Source organism: Cucumis melo, chromosome 11 (genome assembly GCF_025177605.1).
Source record: "Cucumis melo cultivar AY chromosome 11, USDA_Cmelo_AY_1.0, whole genome shotgun sequence".
Taxonomy (NCBI): domain Eukaryota; kingdom Viridiplantae; phylum Streptophyta; class Magnoliopsida; order Cucurbitales; family Cucurbitaceae; genus Cucumis; species Cucumis melo.
In genome coordinates, this window is record NC_066867.1 from 3941835 (window position 1) to 3962022 (window position 20188).

The 20188-nt window shown below is 31.8% G+C and overlaps 2 protein-coding genes across 3 annotated transcripts; one reads left to right on the forward strand and one right to left on the reverse strand.

Annotated features, from left to right (window-relative positions):
* The first annotated feature begins 6731 nt into the window (after nucleotides 1–6731).
* On the forward strand, nucleotides 6732–13304 carry LOC103499694 (phosphatidylinositol/phosphatidylcholine transfer protein SFH8-like). The gene is made up of 14 exons (XM_008462744.2): nucleotides 6732–7177; nucleotides 8195–8498; nucleotides 9591–9690; nucleotides 9777–10043; nucleotides 10140–10217; nucleotides 10902–11003; nucleotides 11104–11153; nucleotides 11262–11361; nucleotides 11444–11542; nucleotides 11657–11770; nucleotides 11999–12131; nucleotides 12303–12700; nucleotides 12867–12941; nucleotides 13034–13304. Exons 1-14 carry the CDS (start codon nucleotides 7144–7146, stop codon nucleotides 13052–13054), a joined length of 1875 nt encoding a protein of 624 aa, XP_008460966.2. The 5' UTR covers nucleotides 6732–7143; the 3' UTR covers nucleotides 13055–13304.
* Nucleotides 13305–14968: 1664 nt separating this feature from the next.
* On the reverse strand, nucleotides 14969–19656 carry LOC103499693 (phosphatidylinositol/phosphatidylcholine transfer protein SFH3-like). 2 transcript variants are annotated; one of them, XM_008462743.3, is made up of 13 exons: nucleotides 19469–19656; nucleotides 19159–19316; nucleotides 18672–19030; nucleotides 18198–18464; nucleotides 18035–18112; nucleotides 17767–17918; nucleotides 17539–17638; nucleotides 17066–17161; nucleotides 16852–16968; nucleotides 16626–16746; nucleotides 15762–16132; nucleotides 15504–15581; nucleotides 14969–15396 (listed from the first exon to the last, which is right to left on the reverse strand). In XM_008462743.3, exons 2-13 carry the CDS (start codon nucleotides 19190–19192, stop codon nucleotides 15379–15381), a joined length of 1791 nt encoding a protein of 596 aa, XP_008460965.1. In that variant the 5' UTR covers nucleotides 19193–19316; nucleotides 19469–19656; the 3' UTR covers nucleotides 14969–15378. The 2 variants fall into 2 exon arrangements, with proteins under 2 accessions (XP_008460965.1, XP_008460963.1); XM_008462741.3 differs by having other exon boundaries at nucleotides 15762–16144.
* Nucleotides 19657–20188: the final 532 nt, after the last annotated feature.

The following is a 20188-nucleotide window of genomic DNA, read 5'->3' on the forward strand; positions in this document are numbered from 1 at the left end:
TATATATATATATATATATATGATTTATTTATTACAAAAAGAAAACCCACTACTTTTATTTTTAATTTATATATCAATCATTTAGATATCATTTAGGTTTTTATACTATAATTTTAATAACTCTAAAGTTGAGTTAATATAAACATAATTTTATGTTGTATTTTCTTTTATAAAAATTATATACCGTAGAAAATTTGAACTGCTATGGTTAAAGTCATTCAAAAAAGTTCAACAAAGGATAAAATGATCGAGAAAAGATAGTTTGAAGACTAATATAGCATACAAAACCCAACAAAAGGATTAGAGGAATGAATGGACCGAAGCTCAGTCCAACCTCCTTAACCCCAATCCAAGTTAAACCCGAATGAGATAGGTTAAGCTCAAGAACCATCTTCCTTGAGCCGGTTGATCCAATAAACCATATAAATCCTCATAGATAGACACGAAAACATAATCATAAAAGAATTAGGTCACTTTGACCTATAAGTAAGACATGAAAGCTCCTTGGAGAGACAAATTGAAGTGTGGGGATTGTCATTCTCTCTTCATAAAAAAAAAAAAGATGTTTTTGGTTCAAGACAATTTTTGCACCGACCAAAATTATGATACCATTTAACTTTTTTAAAAAATTATTATTCGACCAATTTAGGTAAATATTAACTTTTTTTTAAATGTCTTAAATAAGAAAGGAGAGATTTGAACCTAAAACCTCTTGTCCTCGAAACATATAGATGTCAGTTAAGCTAACTTATGTTGGCTATAAAAATTGACTTTAAGAAACTAATTTAAGATTTATTGAAAATACAAAAACTAAAAGATTAAACAATTGAAAATGTTAGAACTAAAATTAAACAAACTTCAAAATTTTTAAATCAAAATTGTATTTTAACCTAAATAAATTTATATGATCAAAATCTGATGGATCGAGCAGATATCGTCGCCTAAATCTAGATAAAATAGTCTACTACCAAATCACACACCAAAATCTAGTCTTAGTGACAAATTTGGGTTGACGTGTATTTCTCTACTAAGCAATTTCCAATCAGAGAGAAGCTAATTAAATTGTCCCAGATTCCTAATTAATCATTGTTTACATCTAACTAACTTAATTAGAGAAACTAATTAAATTGTCCCAGATTCCTAATTATTCCAATTCAATAAGATGAAAAGCATACGTAGTTGAATTTTCCTAAACACATTAAGTTCCAGAGATCTTTACGTTGGAACGAATAATTTCTAAGCATTCAGTCGAACATTTGTTAGGTATAATTCGAGATTTGCATGGTTAGAGAAATGCCCCATCTAATTAGAATAATTAAACTCGAAATTGACACCAGCATCGAACTCTACCCTTGAATTGCTGTAAGATAGTTGAATAGAGACATAAAATCATAGAACGATCTTGAATTAAGTAAAGTTAGATAGCACATTTTTTACGTTATCAAACCCCTAAACTTTCATTCATGAATCAATTTAGAAATTTCATTTGGTTGTTCATTTCACGTGTATATAAACCTTTTTTCTCGATGCAAAGATTTAATTACTATTAATGAGAAATTGTATAATAACAAATTTATTTATTTTTGGTAGATGGCAAAAATCATCCTTAAAGTATGACGATAGTTATAATTATATCGTCAAACTTTCAATAACAATAATCGAACCCCTAAACTTTTCAAAATGTTAAAATTAGACTCTCAAACTTACAATAATTATCAAAATCGGACTCGTAAATGATTAAAACTGAATTTTTAAACTTACATAGTTCATACAATTTATACAATCATGCAAGTTTAAGGGTATAAATTCAAATTTTGAATAAGTTTCAAAGCTTAATTTTAAAAGTTTAAGTTCTTGTATTTTCGTGAGATTTCAAACAGACATTTGATATCTTTGTTTATTACATAAAATTTTCGCCTTTTAAAATCCAATATATTATTATTCAAGAAACTTTAAAACTCGTATGATGTGAATTTTTTCCTAAAAATATGAGATTTTTATATATTGGAGATAACAACAAAAATATAGTTTAATTAACTAATAAATTATATAAAGTATTCACTACTATTGATTTGTTAAATATAAATATATCATTTACGCTTAATAAATTTCAACTAATATCTTTATTATTAATAATTTATATTATCTTTAACTATTTAATATAAATTATATTATTGTCAATTATCAGTATTTTGATTAATTTATATTAATTTAATTTTCTATATATTATATTAAATGCGAGGAAAGTGGAAGATTTTAATATTTCCTTTATGCCCTTACAATTTTTTTTTTAAAAGACTATTTTGCTCGTACGATTTTTCAATTTAAGAAAAGTTAGAATATTAAAGATGCTAACTTTATATCGATGAGACATAATTCATTAGGTGCAATTTTACGATTTTTTTTCCTTTGATCTTATTATATCATATATATTTATAAAGTATAGAATAATGTAAGTGTTATTTAATGTGTAAACTAAACATTTAAAACATAAAATTATAGATTATAAAAAATTTAAACTCTTGCATCTTGAATCATTACTAGTGTTTAATTAAAAATTATTCATTTATTTTATATTTTATTAATTAAATAAATAGTTAATATAACAATAAATTAAGTAATGTTATATTTAATTCATATCTTGTATTTAATTAAATAATTATTTCTTTATACAAATTACTGAATTGAACACAAATATTTAACTTCAAACATTAATTATCTTGTCCATCTAATTGAGCATCGCAAACATTTAGAGTCTATATTTTCAAATTTAGATATTTAATATCTATACCTATGAAATAATATATATACAATTCAAATATATTTAACATAAGATCGAGGAAAGACACAAGTGCAAATAGCGAAATTAAAATTTTATTTATTTTTCTAGAAAAACTCCTTTTTACCAAATCCACCTATTATGAAAATTCATGGTTATTTTCTAACTACAAAGTATCACCATTGAAAGATAAAAGAAAAAAAAAAAAAAGAGTTCAAATAGGGATAAAAAAGATAAATTTGTTTAGTAAAAGAGAAAAGATGCATAATTTCTAAAGTTATTTCTAAATATAGTAAAATAAAGTAAAATATTTACAAAATATCTACATATACCTACCCAGTATATGTACCTACGATAGATTACGATAGATCAATATAGACTATTATATCGCAATCTATCTAGTTTATGTACCTAGGATAGATTGCGGTAAACCAATATAAACTATTGTATGTACTTATTTGACAAATTGATATACATAGTCGTCTATTAGAAATTTGATAATTTATTAACACTACATAGAAAAAAATGTAACGCCCTAGGCCTAGGATACAGAATTCGGATCCCTGACATTTTCCTGCGCCCCCTACGACCTGACAACATCATCTTTACTCGTCTTAAAGGCTTGCTAGAGTGATAGCATGCTTTCTCCTCACTCGCATGCATTATAGGAAAATTTCTAAGAGATCACCCAACATAGAATTGTTCCAAGCTAAACACATTTAACTTGAGTTCCTATAATCAAGCCATCGAAAAGAAATGTGTACCTTATTGTATAGGTAATAACTTTTAAAAAAAAAATTTTTTTAAGTCTTTCTTAACCTTACTTTCGTGTTCGTAAGATCTTTTTCATTCATATGTGATATTGGTTCATTTATATCCCCTCATAAACTTAGGGCATTATTACAAAAAATCACTAAACGCCAAAATTCATTACAATTGATTTTTCTAATGTATATATTTTATCGATTTTTATATTTTTGGAAAAAAATCCCCTTTTTCTAACTAAACAAACTAAAAAGAACGCATATATAGTGCTATAATAAATAGAGTAATTATGGTACTATGTATGGTGAACTATATATTAAAACGTTTTATCCCAATTTTGGATAATAACAAAAGCAAGTGAATTCAAATTGTATTATTATTATTATTATTATTATTATTATTATTATTATTATTTAGGTAATAAATTAGGTGAAGTGGGTGTAGCTAATTATGTATCATTTTCAAATGTTAAAAAAAAAGAAAAAAAAAAGAAAGAAAGAAAGAAAGAAAGAAAAATAGAGAGAAATGAATATGAAATAAATGCAATTTATAATTTCCTCTTGTCTGTTTTCATTATTTTATTATTATTGAGAAATGGTTTTTCTTTTAATTAAAATATAAAAAAAAATTGAGAAACAGCTAACTTAGCTTTGAATAAGTCCTTTTTGGTAACGTGATTTCCAATCAATCTTTAACCATCATACGTTTTTCATCCACACAAATCAAATTATCTATCTAATTCCATCTCTATACATTCTCCGATCTACCTAGCTTTCAACCTTTAATCATAATAAAATTGGTATCTTTACTCTCCATAACAATAATAACTAAGAGTTCAGTTTAATCGTATTCCACTAACCTCATAAGGTTTTTGGTTTTAATTTACTCCTATCATTTGTTCTTTTATTCTAAAGGTGGAAAGTTCAATTTATCACGCACAATTGTTGTACTAAAAAACAATAATAACTATAGACGTTTAATCACTTAGTTGGTTATAGTAGTTTGTATGTTATTATAGTTTATGTTTTGGGTGCATACCATTTTAGATCGAGTTATAATGCAAATTATTTAGTTTATGTAACCTTAATAATGAATTGCATCACTTTTATGGTTTACAGTGTATCTCTCAAGTGATTAAATCACAATGAGATAGCTATAGGCTTGATTGTCCACTCTTATTCATAATTCAATGTTATTGTGATGTTGTGAAAGAAAAAAAACTCGTCTGATAGCACTAACACTTATCTTTACAAAACATGTATGAATGCGATACGACATGTTAAAGAAGACACACTTTCTAAAGGGATGGAGAAGTACTGGGTGGTCATTTCATATACAGTGTTGTTAAAAAAGACATTTTTAACGTTTATTTAAAGAAGGTGCCACTAAATAGCAGCTACAACATCTAAAATGCTAAGAACAAAAATGTCATCCAATGATTACAACAAATGTCTCTTCATTTTGAATCAACGACACATTCTTTGAGAACATTATTACTTTACAACAAAACCAACGTTAGTCTATTCAAAAGATGTTTTTTTTGGTCTTACAAAATCCACTTACAATCTTTACAAATAGATGTATAAATGTAATCCCATTTATGTATGAGTCTTTTCTAAAACTTGTAACTCCACTTTTATTGTTTGCTGCCAAATAAATAAACAACTAATCTCATGACAACGTGTATATTGTGTTATTGAATGATTCAATTATATAAATCTCTAAATTGCATAATACAAACAAATATATACATTAAGACCATTAGAAACATAGAAGAAATATTTTATACATAGGAAGCCTAAATTGTTGCTCTATACATCCATAGGTTAAATAGTAACAAATGTCTTGCTTTGAGTAGCTACACTCCTACCAACAAATCTTTTCCTTTTCTTTTCATCTTTGAAATTTGATGTTGAAATACTAAAAATAAAAAAGAATATAAGAAAAGTGAAAGACCAAAGAAAAAAGATTTAAACTTAAAAAGAAAATAGAAAGTAGGATAAAAAAAAAACGTGGGAGGGAATAATAATAATAATAATAATTCTTAATTATAATTATGATTTATTAGAAGAAATAAGAAAAAAAAGTCAAAATCTGTCCCAAAGAATTGTGGATTTATTATTATATATAAAAAGAAAAGAAAAGAGAAAGAAGAAAAAGGAAAAAGTAAAAGAGGGTGGGGGGGGGGGGGGCCGGCGTCGCCTCGGCCTGCGCGGCGGTGCGACCAAATCATTGCCAAATGAATTCAAAGGATTCCTCCTTCATCAACGCCGCCACGTGGTCTTTCTGGGCCCCCTCCCTCTCTCTCCCATTTCGCTTCCACAGACCCAACGATGTGACATTTCAATTCTACTCTGCTAAACTTCACTCTACCTCATCTTTCTCGATTTAATCTTTTTAATCACCTAAATCTATCCTAAATATTTTGAGGTCTTTCGTACATTTTTTTAAGATAAATTTGCTTAGGTGATTGAGCTATTGAAAATGAAGATATATTTATATATTTATTTTACGTGTTCTCCTCTTAAACACGAAAGTAATATATTTATAAGAGACATTTAAAGTGCATATAAAAAAATTTATCTCTTTTGATTGAATTTCTATCTAGAAAAGAAGTAGGTTGTGTTTTAAGTTATGTTCGGATTAAATATATTGAAACATGGATATTGACGAATATTCTTTTGATTAGATTCAATTCTTCTTCCTTAAATATCTTATCATGTATTTTATTATTAGTATTTGTATTTGTCATTGATCATAAATTATTTTATGTTTTATGAATATGTACAAGAGAATAAGTATATCCTTTTAAGTTATTACAATTATCTCTCTCGATTGAACACACATTTTTTTACAAGTTAGAGTAAAAAGTTGAAATCTATCCTAAAAAACATACTTATGTTATCTTATATTAATATATTAAAAAGAGAATAAATATTTTTATTTAATTTTAAATTTAAAAATATTAAATATAATTCTTAAAGTTTTGATTTTGATATCAATTTAGTGGGTAGGTAAGTATCAAAATGTTACCATTTTAATTTTGGTCTATAGAATTAAATATTTTACATTTTTCTCTCTCTTGTTATTGTCGCCGTTCATTTTTCCTAATCGGCGCTTTTTTAAAACGTATAAAATGTCAATTAATTAAATAATTAAATACAATAAATATTGGGTGGGTTTTTATTTGTCTTATTATTTAATTACTGATTCATTACTGGAGCTGGATCCTTCGTCATCTTCTTCCTCCTCTTCTTCTTCTTCTTCTTCTTCCTCTTCTTCTTCCTCTTCTGCCGACGCCATTCTTGGCCATTTCAATTTTTTTCTTCTAACTTCTCCACGACGAGGGTTCATCCGAACACGAAACCCTAGCTCTCACATTCTTTTTTTCCTTTCTTCATTTTCTCTTTCAAAGGAGCGGCTGTTCGGATCTTTTTTTAGGGTTTTGTTTCTTGACCTGAATGCAACGAGTGATTTTCATCCTTTTTGAAGCTTGGGTGTCTTCGTTTTGAGGCTTGAGATAGATCCATTGGAGCGAGATTCTGATTGCGTTCTTGAATTATTTTTTTTTTCTTTTTGGTTGTCTCTGCTAGCCGAGAATGTCTGGACCATTGGATCGATTCGCTAGACCATGTGAGTTTCTTTATAATTGGTTTGATTTTTTCTTCTTTTCATCTTGTGGGTTTTCTTCTCTTTACGATTTTGGGGGGTTTTTGTTCACGCATTTTGAAAGTAGGATGGGTTTTGGTGCTGGGGTGTTTGTGTTTGCTCTTAAATTGTGGCTTTAAGGCTGAAGAGTGGGTCGAAAGGAAATAGAAGGGAGTTAATTGAGGAAAACATCTTTCTTTGGGGGATGTTTGTGAAAAATTTCGTACATATAGGGTTGGGACTGTTTTCTCTTGTATAATTTTTACTTTGGGGTTTTGGTCTTCAAGTGAGATAGCTATAGGGATTATCATAGCACCTCTTTTCTAAGATCTTCATAATTTCGTTCGAAATCTTTTGTTTTGATTTTGGATCAAAGGTGATTCTATTAGGAAGATGAAATTTTCATGATCGGGTTTGGTTTATTTGGAATTTGACTTTTGAAGTCGCGAACATTTTCTTTATCTCGCTTCCTTCATTGTGATTTAGACAAATTTCAGATAGATTACATAACATTCTTTCTTGGCTGTTTAATTTAGAGGGCTCAATTTGATGTTATTATTTCATTTTCTTTGCGGTTAACTTCAGAGTGTGTATAGTTTCGAGGTGATTTTACCTTGCGTTTCTCAAATTCTGGAAAGGATCTGGTCATCATCTGCTTGTTCTATGCATTTTGGATTATCTTGCAAAGATTCTGCTGCTTTTCGCCTCTCCCACTATTGTGCTTGTGGAAAAGTACATATTGAGGGGGAAGAGAGAGGATACTAATGTTTGTTTTGGTTGTTTTCTTTTTTGTCAATGTTTTAGATAAATGCTTGGTCTTCTATTACTATTATCGAGTCAATCGTTAGTTGGAAAAATTGCTTTCAGGTGTTAGGTTATATAGGAAGGCCGTAGTTGGCATTTGAATAGTTAATTGTTCGGAGTGCTTCTTGCTTTCTTGTTTAGTCTTATCAAAGTTTTGGTGTTTCCACACGCTTATACATGCATTCTTGTAAATGGTAGGCTTTGAAGGGTTTTCTGGTAGTGATGAAAGAAAAGAAAGGAAATCTGACTTTGAAAACTCGGAGGATGAAAGGAGGACAAGAATTGGGTCTATAAAGAAGAAAGCTCTAAATGCATCTTCCAAATTTAAACATTCCCTCAAGAAGAAGAGCAGCAGGAGAAAAAGTGATGGTCGGGTTAGTTCTGTTTCTATTGAGGATGTTAGGGATGTTGAGGAGCTGCAGGCTGTCGATGCATTTCGTCAAGCACTAATAATGGACGAATTACTGCCAGAAAAACATGATGATTATCACATGATGTTGAGGTGTGTAACCTTTCTCTTGTCCTAGTGCATATTTTCGTGCTTCATAGTCTCACTGCTCCTTTCTCTTTCTTCTTTTATTTTATCTCTAATTTATGGTTAATGAAAAAAAAGTTCATACCACTTTGAATTGCTTGGAGCTTGGTTCTATTCATATTGGATTGTGTATAATAGTTCAATAACAGAAGCAGAAAGCATTTGTCCTCCTGAAAGAAAGATTGATGTAGTTCAATTTGACCATTTAGCCTGATTGAATCTGCTTTCTTCTAGCATAAGACAGCTTCAATCATGCTAGATTATTGGCATCTTTCATATGCAGCTGAGGTTTTCTACGCATCTTTCATCATCGTGTTGTGCCACAATTTCTACCAGTTGGTCATTTTCCACACCTGCTGTGAAAGGTTCATGGGGGCCTATAGAATGCCCGACTCAAGCACGGGTCTTACATCTCCTGCTCTGCAGTGAAGTCTGTAGTTTCTTTAATCATATGAGTACTGCTTTTCTTTATTTTCAGACAGAAAAGTATCATCCTCTCTGTTTCTCTCTTCAATCATTCGCTTATTTTTTGGCCTGTGGTTATAGTGAAAATCAGATTAAATATCTTTTTTTGGAAGCAACTTTACGCCAAAGAAAGTGTAGTTTGTATGATTAATTTTTTTTTTTGGAAAGAAAGGAATAGTAGGTTCTTCAAAGATAATACACAAATTACATCAAGTTCTTGTGTAATTACAACTTTTAATGATTATTACTAATTGGAAGACTCTCCTATATTAGCTCTTTGGGGAGGCGTCTTCACAACTCTTGCCCGTAGGTTTTTCCTTTTGTTTCTTTTGAATATACATAACCGTTTCTTATAAAAAAATCATTGTTCGGGAGAATTATTTTAATTATATTTGTGCCCTGTCTCACATAGGCTTGTGAGAGCCTACAAGCCTTGTAGTTAATATCATCCATGAAGCTTTTGTGCCTTCACAAAGCACTGTTCCAACTTCATTATACCCTGACTTCATGAAGTTCAATTCCTCTAACAAGCTACTGAATTCTAGCATATTTTTTCTAGATGATATGATTGTAACATCCCAATTACCTGTTCAGGTTTTTAAAAGCTCGGAAATTTGACATTGAAAAAGCTAAGCATATGTGGGCTGATATGCTTCAGTGGAGGAAGGAGTTTGGCGCTGACACAATCGGTGAAGTAAGTACAGGTTAAACCTTTTCTCAAGGAATAATGAAATATATGTTTAAAATATTTATCCTTAATATGCTAGCAATTTCCCCCAGGAATTTGAATTCAAAGAGAAAAATGAAGTTCTGAGGTACTATCCTCATGGCTATCATGGGGTGGATAAAGAAGGAAGACCTGTTTACATTGAAAGGTTGGGGAAAGTGGATCCAAACAAACTTATGCAAGTGACGACTATGGATCGATATATAAAGTACCACGTACAGGAGTTTGAGAAAAGTTTTGCTATCAAGTTTCCCGCTTGTTCCATTGCTGCAAAGAGGCACATAGATTCAAGCACCACAATCTTAGATGTCCAAGGCGTGGTATGTTGGTTATAGATGTTTTTTCTATTATTTGATTGGTTCATGATCGAGCCATTCAAATTATTTTTAGCTTGCACTTTTTTGTTTCTTATTTAGGGCCTCAAGAATTTCACGAAGTCTGCTAGGGAACTCGTCATGCGGCTGCAGAAAGTTGATGGTGACAATTACCCGGAAGTAAGCAACTTCACATTTTTGTAATTACAACATAAGAAACTTATATATAATATTTTCAATCTTAATACATGCTTTTTTTGAGGTATGATGCATGGAGCTTTAAATTCAGTAGTATGTCGTTCTTTCTAGACGATCTGTTGAATATTCCAGCATTGCTGCATTACTCTTGAAAAGAACATGGATAGCAGGAACATACTAATAGATATGAGAGAGAATAAATTTTGAATTAGTATCATCTTTCTTCAATGTTTTTATGCATATATATGCTAATATATTTTGTCTTTTAACTCTTTTTTTTTCCTGTAAGAGACTTCTGTTGTTCATATCTTTACCTAAATATTGCCTCATGTAATTCAAAGAGCTCAAAGTAACTAAACATGTTGGACTTTTGAAGGGTGTAATATACAAAATGGTCATGTTGTCGACATTAGACAACATATCTATACGTACCTCTTTACTCAATCCTAAGAAGTTGTATACTTTTTTGTTTGCTCTTTCTTGGGTTTATAATCCTCTTTACTCATGTTCTTTCCTTTTTGCACAATCTTATTCTGATCTTTATCATGTAATCAGATATTTTCTTTGATGATATCAGGTTGTTATACTTTTTCTATATTATTTTTGTTTGTCTGTCGAGTTCAATATAATTATGTAGGTTCACATTTGATATTTATTTACATACAGACTCTCAGCCAAATGTACATTATCAATGCTGGTCCTGGATTTCGGATGCTATGGAACACAGTGAAGTCTTTCCTTGACCCCCGAACAACATCTAAAATCCATGTATGTAGTAAATTTCCTTCTTCTATTCTATTGTTATTCGAGAATTCATTTATGTTGTCAGATTCTGACATCTTTTTTTCTATATTTAAATTCATGATAGGTTCTCGGGAACAAGTACCAAAACAAATTACTTGAAATAATTGATTCCAGGTACTAGGGGATGATTGATTTTCCAGATACCATCTATTATGTCATTATCTTTTTTTCCTTTTGTAAATGAAACACTTGGTTCACTTACTAAGTGCATGCATTTTGCAGTGAGTTGCCGGAATTTCTGGGCGGAAGTTGTACATGTGCAGATATGGGGGGATGCCATCGTTCAGACAAGGGGCCATGGAGAAACCCAGAAATTTTGAAGGTTGATTTTGCCATTCTAACCTTTGATCTTTTATCATCAGTTTCAATTTGGGCGATGGTTGTTGAATGTGCATTTTTGGCAGATGATTCTTAATGGTGAAGCACGACGTGCCAGACAGGTTGTAAAAGTTCTAAATAGTGAAGGAAAGGTAGTTGCGTATGCTAAGCCACATTACCCAATGGTAACCTTCTATTTTTAGAAACCAATCTGTTTTGGGGATGTTCCTATTCTTCCCATTTCTAATTTCCACAACAAAGCATTAAAAGTTGCTCTCTGTTTTAATGTCTTATAAAAGGTGAAAGGCAGTGATACATCAACGGCTGAGTCAGGATCTGAAGCTGAAGACATCGCTTCTCCTAAAGCAATGAAGAGCTATTCTCATCTTCGGCTGACTCCTGTTCGAGAAGAAGTAAGTTTTCACTTGTTAATAAATATATGTGGTTGCTAGGGATTACATGTTTGAGTTGTTTGGGTAAATTATGTGAAGCTTGCTGTCCGTACTCATAGAAAAAAGAGTTTCACTTCTAGTTTATATGACAATATCTTGAATTATAAGATGGGCTACCAGACTTGAGGTTTTATTATAAAAAAATTTATGCTCGAAGATTTTCTTAACGTTATTCTTTGACCGTTGCAGGCAAGAGTTGGTGGGAAAGGAGGTTTTGCCGCTAACTTTTCTGGGTATGATGAATATGTTCCCATGGTCGACAAAGCTGTTGATGCTGGATGGAAAAAGCAAGTTTCACTCCAACGACCTAATGCCTCTAAAGGTTAGCCACTCCAACTCGATCAGTCACTACTTCTGTGAACATATCAGCCGATAACTTAAGACATATTTTAAGATATCAATCAAACCATGTTGTCGTGGTCAGTTCATTGAAAGCAATGCTGATTGTTGAATGTTTATAGTTCCCATTGAGTTTAAAGTTTATTTATTGTAGGGGTTCTTCCACTGCCAAACACTGAAAAATCACCTGAAGCACTTCATTCTCGAATGTTGGTAGTATTCATGGGCTTCTTCATAGCCATTTTTGCTCTTCTCCGTTCACTGACATTCCAGATAAGTGGGAAGAAATTGTCTATTGGTAGTCAAAACACTGCCGAACTATCAGCCCCCGATAAAACAGCCACTGAGGAAAATCGCCCCCCTTCACCAATTGCTAAATTTACAGAAGCAGAACTCCTCTCTAATTTGATGAAGAGGCTGGGTGAGCTGGAGGAGAAGGTCGATACGCTCCAATCAAAACCATCTGAAATGCCATATGAGAAAGAGGAACTGTTGAATGCTGCTGTCTGCCGTGTTGATGCCTTGGAAGCAGAGCTGATTGCTACCAAGAAGGTATAACTGCTCTACTCTTCATCTTTTCAATTTGTGAAAGCCTCGACTTTTGGAATGTGAACGTGTGACTTGTCCTTATTTAGTCACTACTTCATAAATTATTGCTCCATACATCTGTTGTTAGATCATATCAATGTGTAGTCTAAGTCGCTATTTTACCGAGCAGGCTTTGCATGAAGCATTGATGAGGCAAGAAGAACTACTAGCTTACATCGATAGCCAAGAGGAAGCAAAGTTGCGGGTAAGCTAATATATTTGATATTTTTGCACTCCCCCTCCGTGGTTTAGCATTGATATTTTTTCTGATTGATGTACGTTCCTTTCATTCATTAGAAAAAGAAATTTTGCTGGTAAAATATGCGTCCTGGTCTCGGACTCGGGAGAGAGAGAGAGAGAGAGGAGGATTTGCTAAACGCAGCTGGCTCTCGTGTAACGGCTATGACTCGGAGTTGAGAGAAGTCTGATGGTGGCCGTTGATGTGACTGACTTTTATATTTGAATGATGTGATATTATGTCTCCGATGAGGAGGAAAAACGCATGGGAATAGTTTGTGTGAAGAAATTACAATGTGAAGCTTTTGAATATATGATGTTTATGCTGTAAGATTTTTATGTGTTTTTCTCACCCTTCATCCAAATGAATTGGAACGCCACCCCAATTCTCAAAGTTCAAAATATTACAAAACTATATATATATTGGTCTAATTAACAATAGGAGTTTTGATGAATAATTTTGTTATATTGAAACTTATATATTTTGAGTAAAATACTTTAATTAGGAATCAATGACATAATTAACTTCAAAAGTTTGTAATTAGTTGAAATTTAACATATAAAATTTGAAAAAAATAAAAAAACAAACTATCATACATGCTCTTGATTTAATTTTAGCGCTTACAAATAGTCTTAATATTGAATAATGTTTTAACCATTATTAAATAATAGAAATATATACACTCATATTATATATAAGCTAGTTACATAATCTATGTAATTGATACTACTACTACTTTATATCAATAATTTTTGAAAACAATTCACTATTATTTTGATATTATGTTCATCATTAAAGACATTATTTGTACTATGAATGTGCGTGTGATAGTAACAAAAGATGATAAATAGTTGCATGGATACATATTAAATTGCAAATGATTATATCTATATAAACTGTAAGTATATCCGATATTTTGTTACGTTCCACAATCATGAAAGTGGCAAAAATTCAAGTTGAAATTATTATACCTTATTCTATTTTGGTTTTTAAACTTTTAAAAAAGTTCGATTTATTTTGGTATCTGTTGTTAAAATTTCATTTAACTCTTTAATGAAATGATAAAAAGAAAACCTAAAATTATCGTATTAATAAATAATCAAGAAATCTTGCTAATTTGTTTTACAAACCTTTTATACAAACACAGACATAATCAACACACTTAATCAAATAAATCCAAGTTAAAAATTAATTTTATTTTTTTCCTTCAAAATTTAAATATCTCAGTCTTTATTTATTGTTTTATATTTTTAAATAGATGATATACCTTATGGATAAATATAACTCACCACATATTTATCATATAATATAAATATAAATGAAAGAGGTAGAAACCCTAATACCATAATCACCCTTTCATGTTCTCACTTTTATTCCAACCTCCTCCTTCTTCTTCTTCTTCTTCTTCTTCAATCTTCATACCTTCTCCCCATTCTTCTTCATGTAGAAATTATTTCGACCTTTGATCAACAGTCAATGTATGGTTTTAACTAATCCAATAACTCAAATGATGTATACATAATAATTTTCGAAAATAAAATTTAAAAACAAATAAAAATAGAAAATAAACTATTGTTTTTGATACTTTTTTTTTATTTTTTTTTTATTTTTGAAAACGTAAAAATGAAAAAATGAATCGCAAACCAAACAAAGCGAAAGTTTTTTTGTATACATGTATCATTCAATTTCATGATTATCATTATCTTTAATTTAATTCTTCTCTCCGCCAAAAGGAATAATAGCAAATAATCATAAAAATTAAAATACATTAGAATGATCAAAATTACCACCAAATTAATATAGTAAGTAAACTTATCATAAAAAGGGTGAATCGGAAATAAAAAGTTTCTCTATATTCATACTTTTACATGTATCATAGATTATAGATTTAGATAGATAGATTTGAAATTTGATGGAAACAAGAAATTCATCACTAGCATTATATATATGTGTGTTTTATATATTTTCTTTTAGGAGTTAAAACAAATGTAGAGTAGTAGATAGAGATGAAAACATTCATTGATAAAGAAGATAATAAGTGCCTCATCCACTAAGCTATATGCTCGGATTGACATCGTATATAACTTCTTATAAGTCTAAAAGCAACAAAAAGATTAAAAATTTAATATACAAAAACACATTGATTAATGTGATAATACCAAGTAATCAATGTCTCAAATACATTCCAAAGATACAAACAATTGGGGAGAGAGAGAGAGAGAGAGAGAGAGTAGGGGAGAGACAGAGAGAAATAGAGATGGAGAGAGAGAGAAAGAGGAGGGAGAAACCCTTTCTCTCTCTATTATATCTTTCTTTCCTTTTTTTTTTTTTTTTTTTTTGGAGTTATTTCTCCAAGCTCCTATTATATATTTAACACCAATAATAATAATAATAATAATCACATTCACCAGCGGAATGGGTTCTGCAAAATTAGAAGAAACACACACACTAATTAGAAAAATTTTGAAAAAAAATCATCAAGTTTTTGAAAAGAGATGATTATATTAGATAAGGTTTGATTATTATTACCACCATCTTCTTCTTCTTCTTCTTCTTTTCGATGTAGTCGGTCAGCTCTGCCTCTCGAGAAAGAGATTCCTCGAGTGCCTATAAAACAAGTTAAAAAAAAAGGTCGTAATGTATATATCAACTTAAGTTTTTGGATTTAGTAATAATTCAACGTGATATTGTCATTGAATAAAAGATTACGTTTATGATAATAACATGAGATCGTGTATTCAAAGTAAGAAAAGGAAATGATAGAGAGATGGGGGTTGGTTTTATCACCTTCTTGGTTGCTTCTAATTCTTGTTCCAAAGTTTCGACTTTGCCCAAAGCAATGTTGAGCATTTCTTCCTTATCGGCGGGCATGGCAGCGGGCTTCATGTTGAGGACGTTGACTCTCTCTTCGAGTTCAGCCATGCGTTTCATCATCGTCATGTAGTCGCTCAAAGGCACGGCGGCGGGGGGCGGTAGTGCCGGATGTTTTGCCATCGAACCGTCGTAGTAGACGGTGCTGCTATAGATGGCTGCCTCAGTGAGCTTCTTTGGCATGGTTCTAGTCAGCCGGACCATAGTCACTATTCCCATTACCAAAGCCATTATTCCTCCAACTATTTGGTTGCTGAACCCTTCTGGGACTTTGTAGTTTTCATGCACTGCAAATGGGTCTGCTTAACACCAAACAACATCACAAAAACTCACACTAAATATTCGTTTACGATCACTATCATGTTCGTGCTTTAAGAGATATTTAAACCATAAGCTTCATATGGTTATAATAGCAAATTCTTATTGTGATTTCTGAATAAAATCACATGGATCAATTAGATTGATAAAGTCACATGACAAATTAGATTATTTTCGTAATCTTCTTTCATACGATTATACCACATCGTTTCCTAATTGTTTCAATTCATATATGCTCGATGTCAAGCTTTTCACAACGTAATGGTATTCACTACAAGAGAAAAATGTTTCCTCATAATCCATCTTTGAAAAAATCATTGTGCTACAAATAGTGTTTTATATTTTGTGACTATGATTCTTGTTTCTTGTATTTATATAGAGCATTTGTATGTATAGCGTGTCGACTACAGAAAACGAGAAACAACGAGAAGTAAGAAATAAGGGTAGAGTTATATTATATACCTTTGGATAAAGTGTATTTCTCTGTTGAAAGTGCCCAACTTGGATCAACAGCTTTATCCACTACAGGAATGAACTTCTCATATTGATACTCACAACCACCAAACTTTTGAGCCATATGAATCTGCAATATACAATCAACAACATCAAAAAGTTTTCATTTTTTCATTGAAGAATCATTATTTTTTTTATGAAACGAGAGTTTTTTCAAATTCTTCTAAGAACTTACTTCTTCCATAACAGGGGTCAGTTTTGTTTGCTTTGGTGACATGCAAGATTCTGTTGCTGCTGCTGCTCCTGCCGCCGCCGCCTCGGGAGCTGCTTCTGAGTTGAATGAACCACTTCTCTGTAAAAAAAAAAAAAAGATTCAAAACATAAAGAAAATGAGGAAACAAAATTAAAAGATTCAAGAAGAAGAAGAGGAAGAAGTTGTATTTGCATGCCTTGGTGCTTGTTGTGTTGTCATCTTCAGAAATAGTTCTCTCTTCAACATTGGACAATGACCTTCTTCTGCATTTTCCTTCCCCATTTTGAACCATCTGTGTAATTACTTCATCATTTAGTCATTGCCTCTAATTAAAATGTTAAGGCAAATTTGTAAAACAACCTCGAAGTTACAAGTTCCAGTTACTCTTTCAAACTTTATATACTTGTTAAAATTTCTACGATTATGCAAGTTCGTGGATCAAATTTTTAACACTTACAGAATTTGAAGACTCAGGTTGGTTTTTATAGCGGAAAGTTTGAAGGTTTAGTTACATCTAACATCATACTTTAGGGCTGTTTTTGCAATTTTGCTAAAGAAACTTTAAGGAATATATTTAGTTAATTTCTTTTATATGTTGCTTATACGTGGCTGACAAATTTGTAGTGTTGAATGTACAAGAGAAACTATAAAAGTAGTTTGAATGGTTACCTTGACGATTTCTGGGTCTTTCCATGGTCCCTTGTCGGATCTCATGCAACCACCCTGGTCGGCACAAGTGCAAGAACCTCCAAGGAACTCTGGAAGTTCACTGATGACAAACGAAAACAAAAACAAAACAAAACTCTTAGTTGATCTGTCTGTCAATTAATGAGAAAAGAAATGTTTTTTTTCTTTAATTTGACCAAAAAAAACAAAAAAGAGAAAAAGAAAACCCACCTGGCATCGATGATCTCAAGCAACTTGCTCTGATACTTATTGCCAAGAACATTGATTTTGGCTGTGGTTTTTGGGTCAAGGAATGATTTCACAGTGTTCCATAGAAGCCTGAATCCAGATCCAGCATTGATGATGAACATTCGTTTCAAAGTCTTTAATTATAACAAAAACAAAAACCCCAATTAGCAAATCAGCCTTGTCAAAAGGGTATTTAAGCAAATTTAGTTCAACTAAGTTTTAAAAGTTTGAAGCTTCTTCAAAAGGGTACCTCCGGGTAGTTGTCACCATCAATCTTCTGTAGCCTCTGGATGAGTTCCCTAGCAGATTTGTTGAAGTGTTTGAGTCCCTACAAAGAAATTCCGCAGTCAATTGTTAAAGCTTTTCAAGAAAAACAAGAAACAAAAAAGTTGCCGAACACTTTGACAACATACCACTCCTTGGACATCCAAGATAGTTGTGCTTTGATCAATGTGCTTCTTTGCAGCTATGGAGCAAGCAGGGAACTTCAAAGCAAAAGTCCTCTCAAACTCTCTGACATGATAATTGACATATCTATCCATGGTTGTCACTTCCAAGAGCTTGGTGGAATCAACTTGTCCAAGTCTTTCGATGTACACTGGTCGTCCTTCTTTGTCAACTCCGTGGTGCCCTTGTGGATAGTACTTCAACACTTCGTCTATCTCCTTGAATTCAAACTCCTGTAATCATTACGAAAATATAAATATAATGTTTCCCTAATCCATCTACTTAAAAACTTCGAATTGTATTAGTTCTCATTTTGTTTGATATCCTAGCAAAAGGTTTGAAATCCGAATCCATAACGGTGTTACTTCATGTCATGTTTTTGTGTCAATTTTCAAGTGCACAAGCGAGGAGTTAAAATTGAGTTTGAATTGTTAACTAACCTCCATTATTGTGTCAGATCCAAAGTCTTTCCTCCATTGAAGCATATCAGACCACATCTGCTTAGACTTATCAATGTCAAACTTTCTAGCTCTCAAGAACCTGAGCATCATGTGATGGTCATCATGTTTTGAAGGCAGCAGTTCTTCCAATATCAGAGCTTGGCGAAAGGCATCTACTGCTTGTAGTTCCTCTGCGTCGATGTCGTCTTCAATAGAAATCGACATCACTCTGCTGCTGTTTCTCCTACTTCTCTTCTTCATCGAATGCCTGAACTTGTTCGAAGCATTGATTGCTCTCTGCTTAAGAGACGCAAGCCTTGTCTTCCTCTCTTCCTCCGACATCTCAACTTCGTTGGCACCTACGAAGAACAAACACACGCCTTAGAAACTCATAGTAAAATTACAATACATATAACAAGACTACATTTACTTTGTTTCTCTTATTTCTTCTTTGCTTTGGCCTTGATATGGTCCATATCAAACGTACCTTTGTTCGGGCCGGACGACATGGTGTCACTCATGGTTTACTATCCTAAGCGAGGTAGCTCTCGGTCGAGACAAGGATCAAAAGGGTGGGAGAATCCAGCACGTTTGTATGGCTATTAACTCCAAAAAATAGAGCCCTCTCTCTTTGTGTGCCTACACCTTCCATGTTAAACACATTAATCCCACATTATAAATCGCAAACACAAACACACATATAAAAACATATATAGTTTACAATGACAAGAAAGAAGGATGGTGCAAACAAAAGATCAGGATGCAAAAGAAGAAGGGATCAGGAGCAGAGAAAATACCTTTTTGACAAGATTGCATGAGGGAGAGAGAGGAAGATAAAAAGAAGAAATGTTTACTCAAAATAGGCCTTCAAAAGAGACAGCTAAGAACGGGAGAATCAAGAGAGAGATTTTTGGTTCATCAACCATTGACAAAGTCTACAGCAGCAAAAATAAACAAAAACTTCCCCATTTTTACATCCTCTTTCTGTTGAACCCAATGGCTAAACCTAAGCCAATCCACTCATTATTATTAACTAACTTACCCAACAGCTTCCCCAAAGAAAAAAAAAAGAAAAAAAAACATTTTATGTTTATGTTTTTTTTTTAGTTTTAACTTAATAAAGTCAATTGGTTTCAATGTCATCATGGTGCTCCATAAATTCAGCCATGAGCTGTGAATCCATAAAGAGAGAGAGAAAAAGATGGAAGATTTGTATTAAACAATTGAAATAAAGAAAACCCTTTATTGTTAAGTGTATGATTGTTTTTTTAAAAAAGAAATGGTTTCTTTTGTTATGATTGTGGAAGGCAACAACAGCACAACACATGATTGATGATTAGTTCAAACAGCCCCAATTGTTTGAGACATCTGTTTATGACAACCATCCCATGATTCTTTTTGCGTCCAAATATGATTGTGTGCATATGTTCTGTTTGGTATTTTTCTTTTGGGAGGGTTAGATTTTTAAGTAGGTATAGCAATTATTGGTTTAATTATAAGAATATCTCCCACTAGAT

Excerpts from the sequence above, each read along its gene's own strand:
- LOC103499694 (XM_008462744.2), top strand. The coding sequence starts at position 7,144 with ATGTCTGGACCATTGGATCGATTCGCTAGACCAT. Across the intron at positions 11,154-11,261 it reads CTTGAAATAATTGATTCCAG|TGAGTTGCCGGAATTTCTGG; the intron begins GTACTAGGGGAT and ends TGCATTTTGCAG. Across the intron at positions 12,942-13,033 it reads AAGAGGAAGCAAAGTTGCGG|AAAAAGAAATTTTGCTGGTA; the intron begins GTAAGCTAATAT and ends TTCATTCATTAG.
- LOC103499693 (XM_008462741.3), bottom strand. The coding sequence starts at position 19,192 with ATGAGTGACACCATGTCGTCCGGCCCGAACAAAG. Across the intron at positions 17,162-17,538 it reads AAGACCCAGAAATCGTCAAG|ATGGTTCAAAATGGGGAAGG; the intron begins GTAACCATTCAA and ends GTAATTACACAG. Across the intron at positions 16,747-16,851 it reads TGACCCCTGTTATGGAAGAA|ATTCATATGGCTCAAAAGTT; the intron begins GTAAGTTCTTAG and ends TGTATATTGCAG.